Source organism: Phocoena phocoena, chromosome 2, assembly GCF_963924675.1.
Source record: "Phocoena phocoena chromosome 2, mPhoPho1.1, whole genome shotgun sequence".
NCBI classification, from domain to species: Eukaryota; Metazoa; Chordata; class Mammalia; order Artiodactyla; family Phocoenidae; genus Phocoena; species Phocoena phocoena.
This window is the reverse complement of record NC_089220.1, coordinates 95,612,246-95,631,976: the sequence shown is the minus strand read 5'-3', so window position 1 is coordinate 95,631,976 and position 19,731 is coordinate 95,612,246. Positions and strand designations below refer to the sequence as shown.

Sequence of the window (19,731 nt, the reverse complement as noted above, 5' to 3'; positions counted from 1 at the left end):
GTGCATGAGAATGATAAACAAAATTCAGAACAGTTGTCTACCTCTGAGGAGGTAGGGAAATGAGATGTGGGAGGGTCAAAGAGAGGGATTCAATTGTATCTGTAGGTGTTTATCTGATGCAAATGGACATTAGATGAACTGATAAAGCAAGTGGTATTAAAACAGGAGGGAAGGAGGCAAGGCACAACCTTTGAAAGAATGACATACCCCAAGAAGTGACATAAACGGATTAGAACCAAATGGGTCCAAGATGGCAAGTCAACTTCCACTAGACCTTGAGCCTCAGTATACATTAACTGTAACACATCAGCAAGCCAAATGACACACCAACGGGTGCCATGACAGTTCCAAGACTGACCATAAGGATCAACAAGTGGGCGGTGGGGGCCTCCCTGGTGGCGCAGTGGTTGAGAGTCTGCTTGCCGATGCAGGGGACACGGGTTCGTGCCACGGTCCGGGAAGATCCTACATGCTGCGGAGCGGCTGGGCCCGTGAGCCGTGGCTGCTGAGCCTGCGCGTCTGGAGCCTGTGCTCCGCAACGGGAGAAGCCACAACAGTGAGAGACCAGCATACGGCAAAAAAAAAAAAAAAGTGGGTGGTGGCCCAATTCCTGGAAATCCCCACCCCTTCCTGAAATAGCTGGAATACTCCTCCCACTCATTAGCCTATGAAATTACCCACTCCTATAAAAACTGACAACCCCATACCCTGGTGCCTTTCTCACCTTCTGAGATGGCCCACACTCTGTGGACTGTTTCTCTCTAAATAAATCCACTTCTTACCTATCACTTTGTCTCTCACTGAATTCTTTCTGCAATGTGACATCAAGAACCTGAGTTTCCTTAAGTCCGAAAACCAGGTGTGTGATGTCAGTTGGAAGACTGTGGGTTTTGGCCGGGTTCAAGTCGCAATCAGGGTTTTGGCTGGGTTCGAGTCCTGACAGCATGGGTTCAAGTCCCAATCTGAGGTGCACAGCTTCAGTATCTATACGTGCTTTAAAAAATTTTTACAGTTTTCCCACGTGCTTGAAATCTTATTTAAATAATAACCAAAAAAGTGTGTATGTGTGTGTGTGTGGGGGGGGGTGTTGCTGTTTCCAGATTAAACCTAATATCTAAGATTCAGAAATAGCTCTAAAAATTGTGATGCCAAGCCAACACCTGGAACATTCCTCTAAGTTAGAATTAGTCATTTAAAAGGTAAATTATTTATGGACGTAAGCAAAATGGCAGAATAGAAAACCTCTAGACCTCACTGGCCCATAAAAAAACCGACTTTAAAAATACATGGTCCAAAAAGCCTTTATGAGTACTCCAGATCCCAGTTAAGAAGTCACAGAACCCCCAGACAATCTCAAAGCCAAGAACAGACGCACTGAAGTGAGTCATTTGAAAAACAGTTTTGTTTCAACCATGTCAGCCCCTTCCTCAAGCCAGCACCGCTCATGCTTGGGAGGGAAAGCCCACTTTGAAGCTTCTCCTTTGGGAGGGGCAGGGAGGACTAGAACAATCAACCAATGTTTCAGGTTTTGGGGGGCTGCCCAAGAGATTGATCGCAGTCTGGCCTGACTCAAAGCACCACTTTGGCTGCCTGGGGGCCGCTGAGAACAAAAGAGAGCTCAGGGAATTGGTGCAGCACCAGAGGACCTGCAGTACCTGGGACAGACATCGGACAAAGCAAGAGACGACAACCTCCTGGAAAAGAAACTTAGCTGGAGGATGAGGGGTTGGGGGGGCGCGTGTAGCAACACACACAAGTACTGAGATTACACAATCCTATAAAAGGTTTGAGAATCTCTAGCTGGGACGATTGGTGAGATTACTCCCCAGTACAAGCCCGTCTGTAAAGATAGGTAGAAGCACCTGCTTTTTCAGATGCAAAAATCAGAACAAAAAATAACAAGACACATGAAGAAACACGGAAACATGGCCCAAAGAAATAAATCCCCATATACTGAAAGGAAATGAAATGGAGATCTATGAATTACCTGACAAATAGTTCAAAATAATCATCTTAAAGAAGCTCAATGACGGGCTTCCCTGGTGGCACAGTGGTTGAGAGTCCGCCTGCCGATGCAGGGGACACGGGTTCGTGTCCCGGTCTGGGAAGATCCCACATGCTGCAGAGCGGCTGGGCCCGTGAGCCATGGCCACTGAGCCTGCACGTCCGGAGCCTGTGCTCTGCAACGGAAGAGGCCACAGCAGTGAGAGGCCTGTGTACCGCCAATAAATAAATAAATAAAGCTCAATGTGCTACAAGAGAACATAGATAAACAACACAAAATCAGGAAAACAATGCATGAACAAAGTAAGGATACAACAAAGTTTAGAAACTATAAATTCACAAGAGGGGCTCAACAACAGACTTGATCAAGCAGAAGAATCAGTGAACTCGAACACAGCTCATTTGACATTATCAAGTCAGAGAAACAAACAAAAAGGACAAAAGAAGAAAGCCTAAAGGACTTATGAGACAAAATCAAGTGGACAAATGCATAGTACTTAGTAAAAGAAGCCAGTCTGAAAAGGCTACATACTATATGATTTCAATATATAACATCCTGGAAAAGGCAAGACTATGTATGGAGAGTAAAAAGATCAGTGGTTGTATTGGTTTTGGGACAGGGCGGGAGTGGAGGAAGAATGAGTAGGCCAAACACACAGGATTTTTAGGACAGTGAAACTACTCTGTATGATACGATGGTGGACACATCATTATACGTTTGTCCAAACCTACAGCATGTACAGTATCAAGAGTAAACCCTAATTAATGCAAACTATGGACTTAGGCTGATACTGTTGTGTCAACGTTATGTTCATCAATTATAACAAATGTACCACTCTGGTGGGGGATATTGACAATGGGGGAGCTGTGCATGTGTGGGGACAGTAGGTATATCAGAAATCTCTGTACCTTATGCGTAATTTTGCTGTGAACCTAAAATTTCCCTAAAAAATAAAGTCCATTAAAAACAAACAAAAAAAGGCTTCAAATCAACAATCTAACTTTACACTTCAAGGAGCTAGAAAAAAAAAAAAACTAAACCCAAAGTTATCAAAGGAAAATTAGAACAGAAATAAATGAAATAGAGAATAGAAAAGATACACAAATTTAACAAATGCTTTGCTAGAGTAAGAGAAAGGAGTCAACATAAATCAGAAATGAAAGAGACAGAAATTAAAAAGGGATCATATGAGACTATAATGAACAACTGTATGCCAACAAACTGGATAACCTAGAAGAAATGGATAAATCTCTAGAAACATGCAACCTGGAAGAGTGAACTGTGGAGAAATGGAGATTTAATCTATCATCAAAAACCTCCCAACAAAAAAAAGCCCAGGACCACATGGCTTCACTGGAGAAGTCCACCTAATATTTAAAGAAGAATTTATATCAATCCTTCTCAAACTCTTCCAAAAAACTGAAGAGGGAATACTTCCAAACTCATTCTGAGGCCAGCATTATCCTGATGCCAAAATCAGACAAAGATCTAAGAAAATAAAACTACAGACCAATATACCTGATGAGTACTAATATAAAAATGCTAAAAAAAAAATACTAGCAAACTGAATTCAACAGCACAAAGAATTAACATTATAAACAGGTGGGATTCCTGGAATATAAGAATCAACCAACATATGAAAATCAATGTAATATAGCACATTTTCAGGATAAAAGACAAAACCCCCATAACTATCTCAATTAATATGGAAAAAGCATTTGACAAAAATTCAAACCTTTTCATGATTAAAAAACTCAACAACAACAAAAAAAACTCAATAAAATAGGAACAGAGGGAAATTACTTCAACATAATAAAGGCTACATATGAAAATCCACAACTAACATCATATCCAAGGGTGAAAAACTGAAAGCTTTTCTTCTAAGAGCTTGCCTTTTTAAGGTAACTTGAATATACATTTAAATTCACAACGATATTCATTGAAATCACTGAATTCATTGAAAATATATATTTTTAAAACCTTTGTGAATCCAGATGAAATTAATAAATAGGTCAGTGGAAAAGTAGAAGTCCAGATATTAAGAGAACTGGCTTTGTACAAAACAGGAATGGAAGACAAAACAGAAAAGTGAGGTTAAAGGAAGAATGGTTATATTTGGATAGGTAAATGGGTAAGTTCTTGAGCAAAGGAAAGATGGTGTATTGTAGAGCAAATACATTTAAAGGAGCTTCCTCCAGCTGCATAGTTCAAAGCTTCCACACACATCTTACATAATAAGTTTTGAAATCTATGAAGGCCTTATTCTATTTTAATGTGTGAGGTTAAGTCAACAAGAGATTTTTGTGTGGAGATGAAGAGTTTTAAGTCTTTTAGCCTAACATAGTTTCAACTGTAGCCACGATTCAAAGATGCTGAAAAGTGGAATTAGATGAGATTCTGCTAGTGGTTTTCATTCTAGCAGGTAATTATTTTCATTACCTAAAGAGTTAAACAAGAGCCATATTTGCCGGCCATGATTTATTTGTCCTTTTTCTTCAAACAGGATAACCAAAGATACAGACAGTATTCAATAAAATAAAATAGATGAAACAAATTCTAAGAGACTGCGATGCCACATGCTACATTTAACCTAATTTTATTCATGCTTGCCTTGGGATGGGGAATAGATCATTCAGTAAAAACATACAGTAAAAACAAAATATGTCTTATCATGTACAACTTTTAAACTACAATAATGATGTACCTTAATTACTTCCATGCACACAAGTCTAACATTACAGTTCTTTTTCTTAAAATAAACACAATTAAGACTTCTAGGAGCATTTTATAATAAAGTAATTCCTAATTTTTCTTTGTAGATAGATCAAGCACCTCCAAAATACAAATTCCTATACACAGTGAGCACTTTACTTAAAATGAATACTTAAGTAAATTAAGTACATGGACAGCCTTAGGATAAGCTGACATTATATATTCAGCTAAGTAGGCAACAAACCATAGTGCCAAATGGAAAAAGTGTATTTGCAAATAAATTTCAAAAACTACGTTAACTTTTTATAATTAAATACAGAAAATATACTGATTTGCTAAAATAAATAAGATGTGATATAGTAACACTTCACTATAAAGAATGCATACCAGAACATTTATAAACGGTGAGTGAATCTTATTAAGAATAGTTTACTACAATAAACGCTGGCTAAATAGAAGTGCATATTGTGAAGCACTATGGGTGGTATATGTTTTGCCACATACTTTTGTTACCTTGAGGTAGATAACACATGTGTACCAAATTCGGCATTCATTTTCAGTTGCTGCTGGTATCATGTGTTTTTAAGAAATGTGTACAGTATGAAAAACTTGAAAATACTCATGAATGAAAAATGTTTTAGGAAAAAAATAGATATTTTCATGCAATTATGTACAGTCTCACTGTGTAAATTTCAAGGCAAGATTTTTGTTTCCTGTAAAACAGATCATTGTTCTATGAGAGAATGTTTTTTCCTTGTCTTAGTGCATTTCTTTTGTCTCCTCCTGCATTGCATTATTTTGCTCTATTCTTTATTTTTGTGTGCAAACAACATGCCAGTTAAAACGAAAACCATCTCACATGTAGAAAAAAAGTCTGGATTTTAAAAACCAAGAAAATATCCTTTCTAAATGACACCATCTGATTCAAGTAAAAAAAATGACTTAAACACTAGTAATAAAGAAGACAAAACACATTTCATGAAGAATACAAAAAGAAATGTCTGCTGAGTGTTTTAGTTCAGATGTTTCAGAATGCTGCTGTATGTTTTATGAGGAATCTGAGGGGAAGATTTCATAGCAGAAGGTGTTAATGTGGCCTGTATTGACTTAAGTGGTGACCCAACTGGACTGTGAAACTGTGGGATGCCTATGGATTCAAGCTGCTTGTTAAAGAGGAACTCCCCACTGTTGTTCAGAAATCCTTCCTCATTTCCTCTCTCCCCAAGCTTCCCATCCTCTACCGGCTCAGTTTCTAGCATTTCAGTATCCTCTTTCCTGCTAAAGAACTTGTCCAGGTAACTGGTGTAAGTGTTTTCCTTTTCAATTTGCTCATCCTTCCTTACCTCACAACAAAACTGATTTATGAGAAAACAGTCCTCCCCACCTCCCACAAACTGGCTATCCCAAGAAGACTGGTACAAGGCTTCTAATTGAGCCAAATTGGCCATTCCTTTCTCCTGTTTTTCTCGGCTTACTGACTTGGATATCAAACTTTTCAATTCTAGTTGGGACACTGAGTTATTCAAGTCATTTAATTTGTCAACAACATCAGTAGGCTCATGTTGTGAACTAAGTTGAAGAGTTCCTGCAATAAACGAATCAAAGTCAAATCCCTGATTCTTTTCCCTTTCTTTTTCAGCCAGTTGCTGTGACGCTTCCTCTAGAGCTATCTGGGCTTTAACCAATCCATTCCTTTCACATTTTGACTTGCCTTTCTTATCAGATTTTTCTTTGCTTTGTTCTTTCCAATTAGAAAGATCTATAATAAGCTTGGGTTCATAGTAATGATTAACTTCACTCTCTCTCCAAACTAAGTTATCTAAGTATGATGATGACCTCGTTTTGTAGTTACAAGTATGGCTACACTCCAGATCACAGTATTTGTTTTCATGATGATCTGAGTATTGCCAACAAGGCTCAGTAGAGTAACTGGTATCAAAAGCAGGATCCTCCAAATACTTTTCACGATCTCCATCCAAATATTTTCGAGGATCGACTTGTACTTCTTCTTCATCAGTGACATCGGACAGAGCTCTTGGGTCAAGCTGAACTTCATCAATATCAAAGTTGTTATGTATAGGCCAATCATGCTCTGAAAACTGACAATCATGGTACCTGAAAAAAATTAATACATTAGTCTTAGTCCAGGTGTATGATTTCATTTTCAAATTCACTTGCGTGCCTTTTAGATCAAAACACTGTGCGTGCTAGGTCTATGATGGGATAACAGGAGTGTTAAGTCATAAGCCTTCCTCCAGGAATTTATAATATATAATCTTAACGGATAGGTAAGCTCTGTTACTATATAAAGCAATGAGGCAATATTTGGTAATTACCAATAAAGTATATAATTATATAAAATGCATACAAACATCTGAGTGGCTGATGTACAGTTCAATTCTAACACAGTTTCACACACAGAAAAAAATACTTTATGGCCACAAAATGCAGATCTCTAATTTCAATCAGGTGTCATACAGATTTTCACTCTACTGGTAATAAGGCAGATAAGGACTTGATGGAAATCATCACCATGAACAGAAAAAACAAAAAAACCCAACAAGTATCCATGTATATGTTTTACTGAATGTGGTATCCTCTTACTGACACATTACAGTAAGGTGACCACACCATGCTCAAGTAGAGGCAGACTGAGACACACATGAAAACATGGGGGGTTGAGGAGGAGGGAATAGAAAAGAGATTAGATAACTAATAAGTATGACAGAAAATGTGGAGACTGGAAAACATCTGGGTATGTGAGGAAAGAACTATACACAGATGGTAGAAATGTTCATGTGGAGAAAGAAAATGGTTGGCAGATGTGTGTAAACATACTCTCAAACACCTCAACATTTTAGGAGTAAAAAAATGCAACAAGTGAACAAACTAATTTCGACATTAACTACTTCTTGTTCCAAAGTAGCATTTAATTTTTCCCATTATGTATATCCTAAGCAGTAATTATTAAATATTTAAATCACATAAAGGCTATTCAAAGACAGCAGTAAGTTCAACAGAAACCCAAGACCATTTCTAAATTTCTAAGACTTTTACATTGTCTTATCATTTATAATTTAAAAATAAAACTCACTATATTATGGTTCATTGAAAAAAAAAATCTTTTTCTAATTTAGAGTCAATTTACCTTTCCCAGTTATAAATGTGACTATGAGTTTCATCCATAAGCAAAATATCATCAACTTCATCTTCAATATGAAAAGGATGACTTGAAATTGGCTCATCCATTGGAAAAGAGTAAATGCTCATGTAAGGATGGGAAAGCGCTTCTTCTGCTGTCAACCGATCCATGGGGCTGAATGTCAAAATTTGTTCCAGGAAATCCAGTGCTGCAAAACAGAGGAATAAAACACCTTAACTATACTGGAGGTCCACCAACCCATAAAGAACAAAAAGGGATTATACAATTAAAAGGTAAGTTAATTTAAGTTTTGTCAGAGAAATAAAACTAACTTTCCTGATGCACTGATTGAAAAGACACGCATCCAAGAAACAAAGTAAATATTTGAAATATACCCCAATCTCATATTATGGCCAGTTATAAAGAAAAAGGAATATATTAAGTTGAACCATGTGAAACTTTCATTTTTGTCAGTCAAAAACGGTCAAATAATAGCAATTTCATATGGCTCAACCTAATACATAGGTCCTAATTTCAGCTCTGCAACTCACTAGCTTAGCTGAATTACTAGCTAAGCTCAATTACTAGCTATGTGGGACTGGACAGGTTATTTAAACTTGCTGAACTTCAGTTTCTTCATGTGTAGAATGGATATATAGATAGATGTCTTACAAGGTGTAAAAATTAAATGTATAGTGTCTAGTGCTTAATATAAAGCCCTTTCCTCCCCTTATCTCACTGACTAGCTGTTGTACTAATTTGTTGATTTCTGTTTCACATCAATCACACTACAGCATATCACACAATGCACTTGATCATTTTAGGGCTATGATGGAGCTACCAGAAACCCAATTCTTCCCACTCAGTCTTTTAGGCCTTCCTAAGCTCCTTACCCAGCCTGAACCACTGTCACCAGCCCTCCACCACCACACACTTGTATGCCTTAGGACTGACACCAATCTTCAACTCTGAATCATTCCTACCTTCCACTTTCTCCATTTCCTAGCCATACAGTGCTGATGAAAACTAGATGCAAAATCACATGTATATCTAGCTTTCTACAAATTCATACATACTGTGGAATTTCAATTTGGCCTTTGCTATTGCTTAGCAATGTTCCTCACCATCTCTTTTTTTTTTTTGGCGGTACGTGGGCCTCTCACTGTTGTGGCCTCTACCGTTGCGGAGCACAGGCTCCAGACGCACAGGCTCCGGACGCGCAGGCTCAGAGGCCATGGCTCACAGGCCCAGCCGCTCCGCGGCATGTGGGATCCTCCCAGACCGGGGCAGGAACCCGTGTCCCCTGCATCGGCAGGCGGACTCTCAACAACTGCGCCACCAGGGAAGCCCCTCACCATCTCTTTATGCTATCTATCTTTCCATTATTCTCAACAGATAAACCTACTTCACATTTATCTCAATCCCTACTTCTTCACTATGGTCTATCACATATCTACTCAACCTTACTTTCTGTCTCAAAGGAAAAGCTAAGCTAGCTAGCCCTTCTCTCTAAGACTAAGCTGCACTCTAGAAAGGATGCTATTCTCAATTCCCAATCTCTCATTAACATGAAAAATAGCTGACATTTATATAGCCATTTATATTTTCACCTTTTCTCCACTCCTCTCTATTATATTACCCTATCTAGGAAGTCATTTCATGATACAACAAGCTGTTGTTCTTGGTTCTCCTGCAACAGTCAGCCTTAGGCCAGGGCCCATGTGTCTCAAGGCAAGAGACAATCTGAGGCATAGAGTTATGAATGGTTGACTCAGCATAATCACCATCCTCAGAAGGAAATATATCCAGCTACACAAGAGGAATATACTCTAAAATCCCTAGCATTTGGGAACAGTAGATAGCAGGTAGAAAGAGGCGGAGGTAACAAAGAAAGTAGTCAGGCTGATGGACTTCCCTGGTGGCGCAGTGGTTAAGAATCTGCCTACCAATACAGGGGACGGGTTCAATCCCTGGTTCGGGAAGATCCCACATGCCGCGGAGCAACTAAGCCCGTGTGCCACAACTACTGAGCCTGTGCTCTAGAGCCTACAAGCCACAACTACTGAGCCCGCATGCCACAACTACTGAAGCCTGTGTGCCTAGAGCCCATGCACAAGAGAAGCCACCACAATGAGAAGCCCACACACCGCAAGGAAGAGTAGCCCCTGCTTGCCGCAACTAGAGAAAGCCTGTGCTCAGCAACGAAGACTGAACGCAGGGAAAAAAAAAAAAGAAAGTAGTCAGGCTGAGCTCCCAAATGTATGCAAAGAAAAAACATTTCCATCATTGTTGAAAATGCTATTGGATAGCACTGTTCTGGAGGAAATCGGTCTATTTACTACAATGGTGTTGAAGTATGCTAAGATACAGAAGTAAGTGGTAAATCTTTCACCACTCTTATTCAATATAGTTTTGGAAGTCCTAGTCACAGCAATCAGAGAAGAAAAAGAAATAAAAGGAATACAAATTGGAAAATAAGTAAAACTGTCACTGTTTGCCAATGACATGATACTATATATAGAAAATCCTAAAGATGTCACCAGAAAACTACTAGAACTAATCAATGAGTTTGCTAAGGTTGCAGGATACAAAATTAACGCACAGAAATCTCTGGCATTCCTATACACCAACAACAAAAAATTCAGAAAGAGAAACTAAGGAAACACTCCCATTTACCATTGTAACAAAAAGAATAAAATACCTAGGAATAAACCTGTCTAAGGAGGTGAAAGACTTGTACTCAGAAAACTATAAAACACTGATGAAAGAAATCAAAGATGATGTAAACAGATGGAGAAATATACCATGTTCTTGGATTGGAATAATCAATAATGTGAAAATGACTATACTACCCAAAGCAATCTACAGATTCAATGCAGTGGCATTCTTCACAGAATTAGAACAGAAATTTTTACAATTCGTATGGAAACACAAAAGACCCTGAACAGCCAAAGCAATCTTGAGAAAGAAAACTGGAGTTGGAGCAATCAGGCTCCTCAACTTCAAACTATACCACAAAGCTACAGTAATCAAGACAGTATGGTGCTGGCACAAAAACAGAAATACAGATCAATGGTAAAGGATAGAATGCCCAGAGATAAACCCACACACATATGGGCACCTAATTTATGACAAAGGAGGCAAGAACATACAATGGAGAAAAGATAGCCTCTTCAATAAGTGGTGCTGGGAAAACTGGACAGCTACATGTAAAAGAATGAAATTTGAACACTACCTAACACCATACGCAAAAATAAACTCCAAATGGATTAAAGACTTAAATGTAAGACCAGACACTATAAAACTCTTAGAGGAAAACATAGGAAAAACACTCTTTGACATAAACCACAGCAAGATCTTTTTAGACCCACCTCCTAGAGTAACGAAAATAAAAACATAAACAAATGGGACCTAATTAAACTTAAATGCTTTTGCACAGCAAAGGAAACCATAAAGAAGACAAAGACAGCCCTCAGAATGGGAGAAAATATTTGCAAATGAAACAACAGACAAAGGATTAATCTCCAAAATATAAAAACAGCTCATGGAGCTCAATATCAAAAAAACAAACAATCCAGTTAAAAAATGGGTGGAAGGCCTAAATAGACATTTCACCAAGGAAGACATATAGATGGCCAAGAGACACATGAAAAGATGCTCAACATCACTAATTATTAGAGAAATGCAAGTCAAAACTACAATGAGGTATCACCTCACGCTGGTCAGAATGGCCATTATCAAAAAAGCTAGAAACAATAAATGCTGGAAAGGGTGTGGTGAAAAGGGAACCCTTCTGCATTGCTGGTGGGAATATAAATTGATACAACCACTATGGAAAACAGTATGGAGTTCCTGAAAAAACTAAAAATAGAACTACCATATGACCCAACAATCCCACTACTGGGCATATACCAAGAAAATCATAATTCAAAAAGAGGCATGTACCACAATGTTCACTGCAGCACTATTTACAATAGCCAGGACATGGAACCAACCTAAGTGTCCATCAACAGATGAATGGATAAAGAAGATGTGGCACATATATCCAGTGGAATATTACTCAGCCATCAAAAGAAATGAGTTATTTGTAGTGAGGTGGATGGACCCAGAGTCTGTCATACAGAGTGAAGTAAGTCAGAAAGAGAAAAACAAATACCGTATGCTAACGCATATATGTGAATCTAAAAAAGAAAAAAAAAAACGATACTGATAAACCTAGTTGCAGGGCAGGAATAAAGAGGTAGATATCGAGAATGGACTTGATATGGGGTGGGAGGGCAAAGCTGGGGCAAAGTGAGAGTAGCATCGACATATATACACTACCGAATATAAAATGGTTGGCTGGTGGGAAGCAGCAGCATAGCACGGGAGATCAGCTCGGTGCTTTGTGAGGACCTAGAGGGGCGGGATAGGGAGGGTGGGAGGGAGCTTCCAGAGGGAGGGGATATGGGGACATGTGTTATGTATATGGCTGATTCGCTTTGTTGTGCAGCAGAAACTAACACAGTATTATGAAGCAATTATACTCCAATAAAGATCCATTAAAAAAAAAGAAATTAAGTGGTAAACTATAGAGAAAGGGAGGATGAAAGGTAAGAATGGAGGGAAATTTAAGATTGGGGATTCATCTAACGACACTAGTGGGAACAGGGTTCCTAGTAGTCTTAATGTGTTAATTCACACGTACTTAATCTTATTTGCTTTTTCCCTCTGATGATCATGAACAGAACGTGAGAAAAGCTTAAGATGTTTAGGAAACTATATATTCCTATCTTTATGATTCATGAAAGAACTATTACAATCCTGGCATTGATGTAGCTAAATACAGTATGATAATTCTTAAAGATATGAGACACAATCAACTTTTACAAAAGATGTTTTTCATGTCTAATGCTCTTCTTTTAAAGAATGTTATCTTATTACAGATAACTATTACAGGAGTTAGACTTTTGTATCTTATTTATATCAACAAACCCTAAAGATATGTCTTATTTTGAGATATGAAATTAATTACTTTAGTGGTCAACAGTTTTGATTCTCCCCAAGTTCCTACTACTTTCAAGTCTGCACAAACTCTCACATTTAGCACCTAATATTACTAACAGTGATCTGCCAACTTTTATGTAGGAAGTTTGCTCACATGGAGTTTTGATCTTTCCTCCTTCTCTTCCTTGCTCTGAAACGTTTGCTTTCCCTGACTCAATTCCCTCTTTCATATCTAAATCACATTTATATTCACACCCACACTTATGTATCATATAACCCTCACAGAACCCCATTCCAGCTTAGTGAGAGTCAGTGATTAATATGTTCACCTAGCGCAGACAATCAGAGGTGTAAGCTGGAAAAGTAGATGGAGTTAGAACCAGGAGAGAGGGGTTACTTTCTGGAATCTAGAAAATTATTCAGAGCAAAGAAATAGATCCCAGCCTAAGTGCCAGGCCAAAAAAGGGAAAGCCAGTGCTGAAGTTTTAGGTATACCTTAAAGCGTCTAAAGACTATTTGCGAGAATGCTACATATCTAAGGATAAAAAGCTAAAGCTTCCCTACACAAATCCTGCTTACACACAAACACACCATTACATGATGCCTACTCTTCAGTCACAATACCTTCTCGACTAATTCCCGGAAGCAGCTGAGTTAAAGGTTTGTGTGGCTCAGTCATGTCATTTCTAATGTAAACTGGAATAACGCTGAGAAGCTCCTGACGATCTTCCTCATGTACGACAGGAATAGATTCTAAAATCAGCTGCATCTGTTCAAGTTCATGTGCACCTGAGATCAAAAAACACAAAATACAACAGGAATAAACACACTGTTTACTTATTGGCAATAAACATTCTAAAGCCATAGGAAAGTAACTTAAATATTGTAATGAACACTGGGGGGAAAATGGTTTTAACTGAATATTAATCAGCAGATTTCACTGCATTGAATATCATCTTCAACCTGCTCAAAAAGCGTATCTATTTCAATTACTGCTCACTGATATGTTTAGTTTTAGCTGCTTTGTTTCCATAAGAAATTGACTTGAAGTCTGGCCTCATATTAAGGTACCATAAAGTAGTGAAAAAAGCAATGAATTGAGATTTAAAGACCTAGAATCTAGTCCTAACTGTACCACTAATTAACTCACTGTAACTCTGAGAATACTTAACATGGTGATGACTTAATTTCACTCTCAATAAAACAGAGGCCTGGACTAGATTTGTGAAACAAAAAGTTTTATAGTTATATATTAGGCTCAGTTAACATTTCAGGACCACTATTAAAGAAATAAAAGGGGAAACACTTCAGGCTAAATGGGCAACTAAAATTTTTTAAAAAACATTCATTTGCTTTTCCACTTATTTCTAGAAATTCATTCAACATTTTTCTTGAGTGCCTACTATGAGCAAGGCACTTTAGAATACATCTATGAAACAAAACTGAGCAAGTTCCTGCTTTCATGAAGCTCACAATCTAATGGAGGAAGACAGATAATAACTCTGTAAACATTCACATCAAACGGTGACAAATGTTATGAAGAAAAATAGAGTAAGCTAAGGGGGACAGGAGCACTGTTGGGGGTAGGGTTAATTTATATTAACAACCAAGGATGACCAAGGAAGGCCTCACTGAGAAGCTGAAAATTCAGGAAGTCAGGGAACACACCATACATTCATATGGAGGAAAGGAGTTCCAGGAAGATGAGAAAAGGCCCAAAGGCCTACAGGAGACAGTGGGCTTGGGATGTCCAAGAAACAACAGTTAGGCAAGTGTAGCTGAAGTAGAGTGGCTCGGGGGGAAGTGATAGGAGATGAGGTCAGTGGTACCAGAACAAAAGAGTTTACTTTATCCTGAATTTGATAAGAAGCCGTTATAGAGTTTTGAACATAGAAATGACATGAGCGATGTTTTCAGAGAACTACTACACTGCTATGTGGTAACTAGACCACAGACAGCAAAGGTTAAAGCAGGAAAGCCAGTTAGGAGGTCACGCATTAGACCAGGAGAGGCATAATGGTTTACTGAACTGGCAGGAGGTGGGTAGCGATAGAGATACTAACAAGCAGTTAGATTCAGGACATATTTTAAAGGAAGAGCCTGCAAGATCTGTGCTGAGAGAAGTGAAAGATGATGCCAAGATTTTGGCCTGAGCAACTAAGAAGTGGGTCTGGTTTACTAAGATGAGGAAGAGAGCAGAAAGAGAAAGTATGAGGGAGAAATATCAGGAAGTCAGTTTTGGATAGGTTAAATTTAAGATGCCATTAGACATCCAAGTGGAGATACTGAGTAAGACCGAAAAATAAGGCTAGGACACTTACCATAGGTTAAAAATACACAGATTTCCAATGAATGCTTAGTCCTTGCCTTTATTGCTCTGTTAATATATTGAGGCCTATACTAATCAACACTTAGATCTCCCTCACGTCGCTTTTACTGGATGGTTCACAAACCTACCAAAGAGGCTTTAGAAGGGAACTATCACTGAATCTTTCAAATCATTTCACTTGTTTGAGTTCTTGTTAAAATTCTCTTTAATTAAATGTTTAAAGGGTTTAAGATCGAAAATTACGTTATTTAGAGGTTTTTTTTTTAATCCACCTTAACTAAAAACTCTCTCACACACTTTTTTAGACTCCTTCATAGCACCAAACTCTGCAAAAATTGATTGTTTCTGAAATATCACAGCAGTCAGGCAACAGGATATGGCAAATCAAGCAACAGGGTTGACAGGGGACACAGAAAGAATTACTGAATTTTCAACAACTGCTAAAAAATTTTACCAGGAAGTGACAAACACTGACAGAATCAGGCAACTCAGGTATCATTTAACACAAATAACCTAACAAATACTATGGATCTACAAAATATGAAATTATGTTTAAGAAGCTATATGCTAAAGAACACTAGAATTCTGACTAAATTTGAGTGAACGATTCAGTGAATATGTAAGTTTTCTCAATTTTTTAGATATTAAAACCATTTTATCTTTTCATTTTAATATTCTACACTACAATAAATTGTTTTAAATCTTACATAAGTCTTGCTTCATAGATATATGCAAAATTATTTCTCTCTGGGATAATTTTTTCCCCTGTATTTTAAAATTTCTAACCTGCAAAGAGGGTTTTACCAGTCAGCATTTCAGCAAAGATGCAGCCTGCAGCCCACATGTCAATCGCTTTCGTATAATTATTAGGAGAAAGTAAAAGACGTGGAGATCTGTACCATTTAGTAACCAACCCTTCAGAAAGATGACCCTGAAAAAGAAACAAAAATATACTTTTTACTTTAGCTGAATAACAGTACATAAAAAACATGATTCACTAAAGAATCCTTAATCTAAAAACAAACTGTAATCGTAAAATCCTAAAACAATACTGTTGATCTCTATGCCTATTTTCAAGTCTCTTGCACTTGTGAGCCTGAATGGAGGTTAAACTCCCCCTGTAATATACCATCTATAAAATTATGTTCACGAGAAGTCTGCTAACCAAAGTATACTATAAGAATTTAGTGGTAGGGCTTCCCTGGTGGCGCAGTGGTTGAGAGTCTGCCTGTCGATGCAGGGGACGTGGGTTCGTGCCCCAGTCCGGGAAGATCCCACATGCCGCGGAGCGGCTGGGCCCGTGAGCCATGGCCGCAGAGCCTGCGCGTCCGGAGCCTGTGCTCCGCAACGGGAGAGGCCACAACAGTGAGAGGCCCGCGTACCGCAAAAAAAAAAAAAAAAAAAAAAAAAGAATTTTAGTGTTAACTCTAGGCCACATATTCAAAACAGGTTTCAGAGGAGGAGCTATTTTTCATTTCAAGTCTCAAGTTAATGAAGGAGCAGGTATGTTTAAATCAATGAGAGAAAGGCAGGAAAGAGCACCAGAGGTGCTATTTAAAAATGCATTGCTGGGGCTTCCCTGGTGGCGCAGTGGTTAAGAATCCTCCTGCCAATGCTGGGGACACAGGTTCAAGTCCTGGTCTGGGAAGATCCCACATGCTGCAGAGCAACTAAGCCCATGCACCACAACTACTGAGCCCTCGTGCCACAACTACTGAAGCCTGCGCACCTAGAACCCACGCTCCGCAACAAAAGAAGCCACCACACTGAGAAGCCCACAAACCACAACGAGTAGCTTCCGCTTGTTGCAACTAGAGGAAGCCTGTGCACAGCAACGAAGACCCAACGCAGCCAAAAATAAATTAATTAATTTTAAAAATAAATAAAATAAAAATGCATTGCCAATCTCCTTACTGACAATCCAGCAGGCCTGGCTTTACTGCATACCCCATTCCTAATCAATTTTACTACTTTACATTTATGAATTGTTTGACAAAAACAGTTACACATATATTGCCCTATTTCATCTTCAAAACAACACTGAGAAAATGTGAAGGTAGATATTAACACAGATTAAAGAATCTGCTTAAGGTCATATAGCTTAGTTGGATGTAGAAAGTAACTCGATTTTAGATAGTGTAACTTCTAGTTCAGTGTTCCATCTACAATACTTTACTGTTATCCATACAGAGGATGTGGTCATCCATTTCATTTTGGTACTCAATTTCTATGTTAAAGTTTTTTTTTTTAATTAAGTTATACTCAGTGTGAGATGATACATGAAAATGAAAAGATTTGTCTGAAACATGTGCTATGGGAAGCCAAGGAAGCAGGCCTCCCAGGGATGCTTTATAACCAAAGCAGCTCCATTTTTACATTTTGAACATCAGGATCCCACATATGATTTCATTTGAAAACTAAAAGACCAGAGTTTGGCTCAGAAAATTAAAGCAAGCTTTTATTTAAGGCAAAGTTACTATGAATCCTTCTGGCTATTCTTATTGTCTACTTTATGCGAATTTCGATTTCAAACTAAACTAAGTTTACTAAACAAGGCAAAACAGAATAGTATACTCGAATGGACCAAAAAAAGGCATAAATGTTGAAATAGCAACCCCTATTACCTTCAGATAGGACCACCTTCTGCCCTAAACACATAAGGATATATCCTACTTTTAAATAAGGGAGAATTTCAGTTATATAATAAATATAAATATATAAATCAATATAATAAATAACCATACACTTTTAAGAATTTGTATTTAATCAGGATTCTACTCCACCTTCATTTCAAACACAGGGAGACTGTGAATGGAAAAAAGGTACTATGTAAAGTTTAATACAATTAACTAAAATTTCTGCCACAATACACAAAGGAAACATAAGCACTTATATCTGATGGTGTATATCAGTTTAAAGGTCTGTCTCAGCTGACTTTCCACATACCTTATGGGAATAATGAGGATCCATGATCCGTGCAAGACCGAAGTCGCCTATCTTCAGCACCAAGTCTTCAGTATTAATGAAAAGATTAGCTGGTTTGAGATCTCTGTGCAGTACGTTTGCTGAGTGAATATATTTGAGCCCACGTAGCAGCTGATACATGAAAAGCCTGGCATGCTCTTCCAGTAATGGGCCCTGCTCCAGCACATTAGCCAAGTCTGTCTCCATGTACTCCTGAACAATGTAAACACTGTTCAGTTCAGTAAGAGAGCCCACATCATCTGTTAACTGGCTTCCACTAGGACCAAGAATTTCAAACACCTTCACAATGTTATCATGGTCAAGTCTTCTAATAATTTTGATTTCACGCAGAGCATGTTTAACACTCTGGGGATCAGTAAGGACAATTTTCTTGATGGCTACTCTTTTGTCACAGTCATTGTCTACAGCAGAAAAAACCAAGCCATTGCCTCCACAACCCAATGGTTTTAAGTCCATATACCTAGAGCCCAGATCAAAACCATGAATGTTCATGAGACTTTCAAATTTCTCTGCCATTCTGAAACCCTTACTATTGCCTTTTCCTTTCGTATTGTTGAACTTGTGTAAATAAGGAAGAAAGCTGGCATCAAAAGGAAAGATCTTTCAAAAAGGTAGAAAAAAAATAATTTTGCTTCCACAGCAAGATGGTTTCATTGCATATGCCAACCAGGCCTGTTGAGTTCCCCTTAGATTTAAAGCTCAAAAAGCTCTACTCATACTGAGAATTAAAAAGATTGCAGTACTCATAGTTCAAGAAAGGGGCAGCAACTCTGCAGACATTTAAAGAAAACACTCAAGAAACTCAAACGGAATGAAATGACATACTATGCACTCAGATTTACTGTGCTGAAGGATTTAACATTTAACAAAAATGTGAATAAATATGCACACAACAGGCTTCTATGAACATTCTCCTCACAGTGCAGATACATTCAGTGTTGGACTGGTCCTGAGCAGCATCATTCTAAGGTGCTGGTAAGCACTATTTCCGTTTTGCTTCTTTTCTTCCTTTGTTGCTGTATATTTCAACAGGAAGCCCTGGTGACTGTTGGTTAACAGAAGATGTCTTTTGTTAGTGATCAGGTGGCTCCAGCTCACCACAATCACAATCAAAGCTACCGTCCATCTTACTCTGATACAACCTGGAGGATGAGAAAAAAGAAGGAAACGAGTCACCACTGTAGGAAATGCTTTTTTTTTTTTTGGCTGCACCTTGTGACAGGTGGAACTTCCCCAACCAGGGATCAAACCCACACCCCCTGCAGTGTAAGCGAGGTGTCTTAACCACTGGACCACCATGGAAGCCCAGGAAATGCTCTTTTATTCAACTCTATAAAATGACACAATTGGGCATTTAGCTATAGGCTACTGCTGATACATTAAACATACGTATTTATAGTCACTAAATGGAAAGATGACCCTCAATCAAAAACAGCTATCCATGTTGTAAGCAATTCACATGTGTTGGCTCAGACTCCAGATCCCACCATACTAGATTCTTTATATTATTTAGGTCATTAGCTTGTATAATTTCTTAAATGTCAATGAGCAAAGGAAGGCTCAGAATATTTT

The 19,731-nt window shown here is 38.2% G+C and overlaps 1 protein-coding gene across 1 annotated transcript; it reads right to left on the bottom strand.

The window, feature by feature from the left end:
* Nucleotides 1-4,585: 4,585 nt before the first annotated feature.
* MAPK6 (mitogen-activated protein kinase 6) lies at nucleotides 4,586-19,149 on the bottom strand. Its single transcript, XM_065871625.1, has 5 exons — nucleotides 18,121-19,149; nucleotides 15,961-16,105; nucleotides 13,470-13,634; nucleotides 7,866-8,067; nucleotides 4,586-6,832 (listed from the first exon to the last, which is right to left on the bottom strand). Exons 1-5 carry the CDS (start codon nucleotides 18,673-18,675, stop codon nucleotides 5,731-5,733), a joined length of 2,169 nt encoding a protein of 722 aa, XP_065727697.1. The 5' UTR covers nucleotides 18,676-19,149; the 3' UTR covers nucleotides 4,586-5,730.
* Between the last annotated feature and the right edge of the window lie 582 nt (nucleotides 19,150-19,731).